The sequence below is a fragment of the Prunus dulcis genome, chromosome 6 (assembly GCF_902201215.1).
Source record: "Prunus dulcis chromosome 6, ALMONDv2, whole genome shotgun sequence".
NCBI lineage: Eukaryota > Viridiplantae > Streptophyta > Magnoliopsida > Rosales > Rosaceae > Prunus > Prunus dulcis.
Window position 1 is genome coordinate 21,466,664 of NC_047655.1, and position 1,372 is coordinate 21,468,035.

Sequence of the window (1,372 nt, forward strand, 5' to 3'; positions counted from 1 at the left end):
TTTGATGTGCAAGGAATAAAAGCTGCCAAAAATTATCTTCAGAAAATGATTATTCCGAAAAACCATTTTTCGTACTTAGTCAATATTTTTTCATGTATAATATGAATGCATGAAGAGGCCTAAGATTTTTTTTAATTTGGGAAATTTTGATTTTTTTTTTCTTCTTTCTATTGGGTTTAATGGGGGAAAAAGATTTAAAGATATTTGCTAAATTGCTACTCTTTGTCTAACTCTTGCAATTTTTCTTGCTTAGAATGTATTTATCTATCCCTTTGTCGAGAACAATTATGATTGCAACCAATAAGCAATATATTCTTGATATATGTGATATATACAGTATTTTTTGTATGTATTGTGAATTCAAATTTTTGATTCTTTATAATTTGTAGGAAGCCCCCATACACATGAAATCCTGGCTTCGCCGCTGCCTGTGTGTGGAATTACTTTACTGAGTTGCATGGCTCTTGCTAATCTACACAGCCACTGCTGCAATTGATTTGGTTTTTTTCAGAAAAAAAAAGAAAAAAAAAGAAAAAGGAAATGCCAATAGAAGGTTTTTAAAACTTCGCCAACAGAAGGCTCTTGCTAATTAACAACCATATGCTATCATTTATTACATATGCAGTTCTTTCATTTCTGCGTTGAAATGAAAAAACCAGAACATCATCTCTCTGCTCATATGCCAAGTTATTAGTACTTTGGCCGAACGACAACACCTTTGATAACAAGTCCGCTCTTCCATCTCCCATCATATTCGTACAATGAAAACTCGACGTCCCCAGGTTTTTTGGGTGATGCAATAAAGTCGCCAACCGGAATCTCTATCCATTTCTCTCTTGCCTTATCCGTCAAATTAACTTTACTCCATCGATTCTCTGAAGCGTGTGGGACAGTGAGTTTGAGATTCACGGGAACATCCCATCCATAAGCTTTAGCTTGCAGCTTGACCACAAATACAACTTCATACCGAATTCCTGGTGACAGCTCTGTGGTCTTAAGTTTTCCACGCACTTCTAGCCAACATACTTTTAAGAGTTCAGCAGCTTCAGTGGAACCATCACTGCAATGAAGCCTAAGTTAGGACTAAGATTACTGATAGAATTAGTATGATATACAGTTCTTCTCGCGGATGTCTGGACATTATTACCATGTAGACGCCATTGTAAACAAAGAGGATAACGTCTGGATGTTATTACCATGTAGACGGCATGGTGATAACGTCTGGACATCGGAGAAATATCTGGATATATATTTAAAATTTGTTGTATATTTTATCTGTTTCAAATGTTCAATAGGACTGGAGAAACCGAGAAACTGGCATAAGTTATGTATTGACGTTTTTGGCACCTGGTTTCTTGCACCCAGCGCCAGT

General features: G+C 36.2%; 1 protein-coding gene across 1 annotated transcript; it reads right to left on the bottom strand.

Annotated features, from left to right (window-relative positions):
- Positions 1-690: 690 nt before the first annotated feature.
- On the bottom strand, positions 691-1,161 carry LOC117630456 (protein PHLOEM PROTEIN 2-LIKE A1-like). Its single transcript, XM_034363175.1, has 2 exons — positions 1,148-1,161; positions 691-1,060 (listed from the first exon to the last, which is right to left on the bottom strand). Exons 1-2 carry the CDS (start codon positions 1,159-1,161, stop codon positions 691-693), a joined length of 384 nt encoding a protein of 127 aa, XP_034219066.1.
- Between the last annotated feature and the right edge of the window lie 211 nt (positions 1,162-1,372).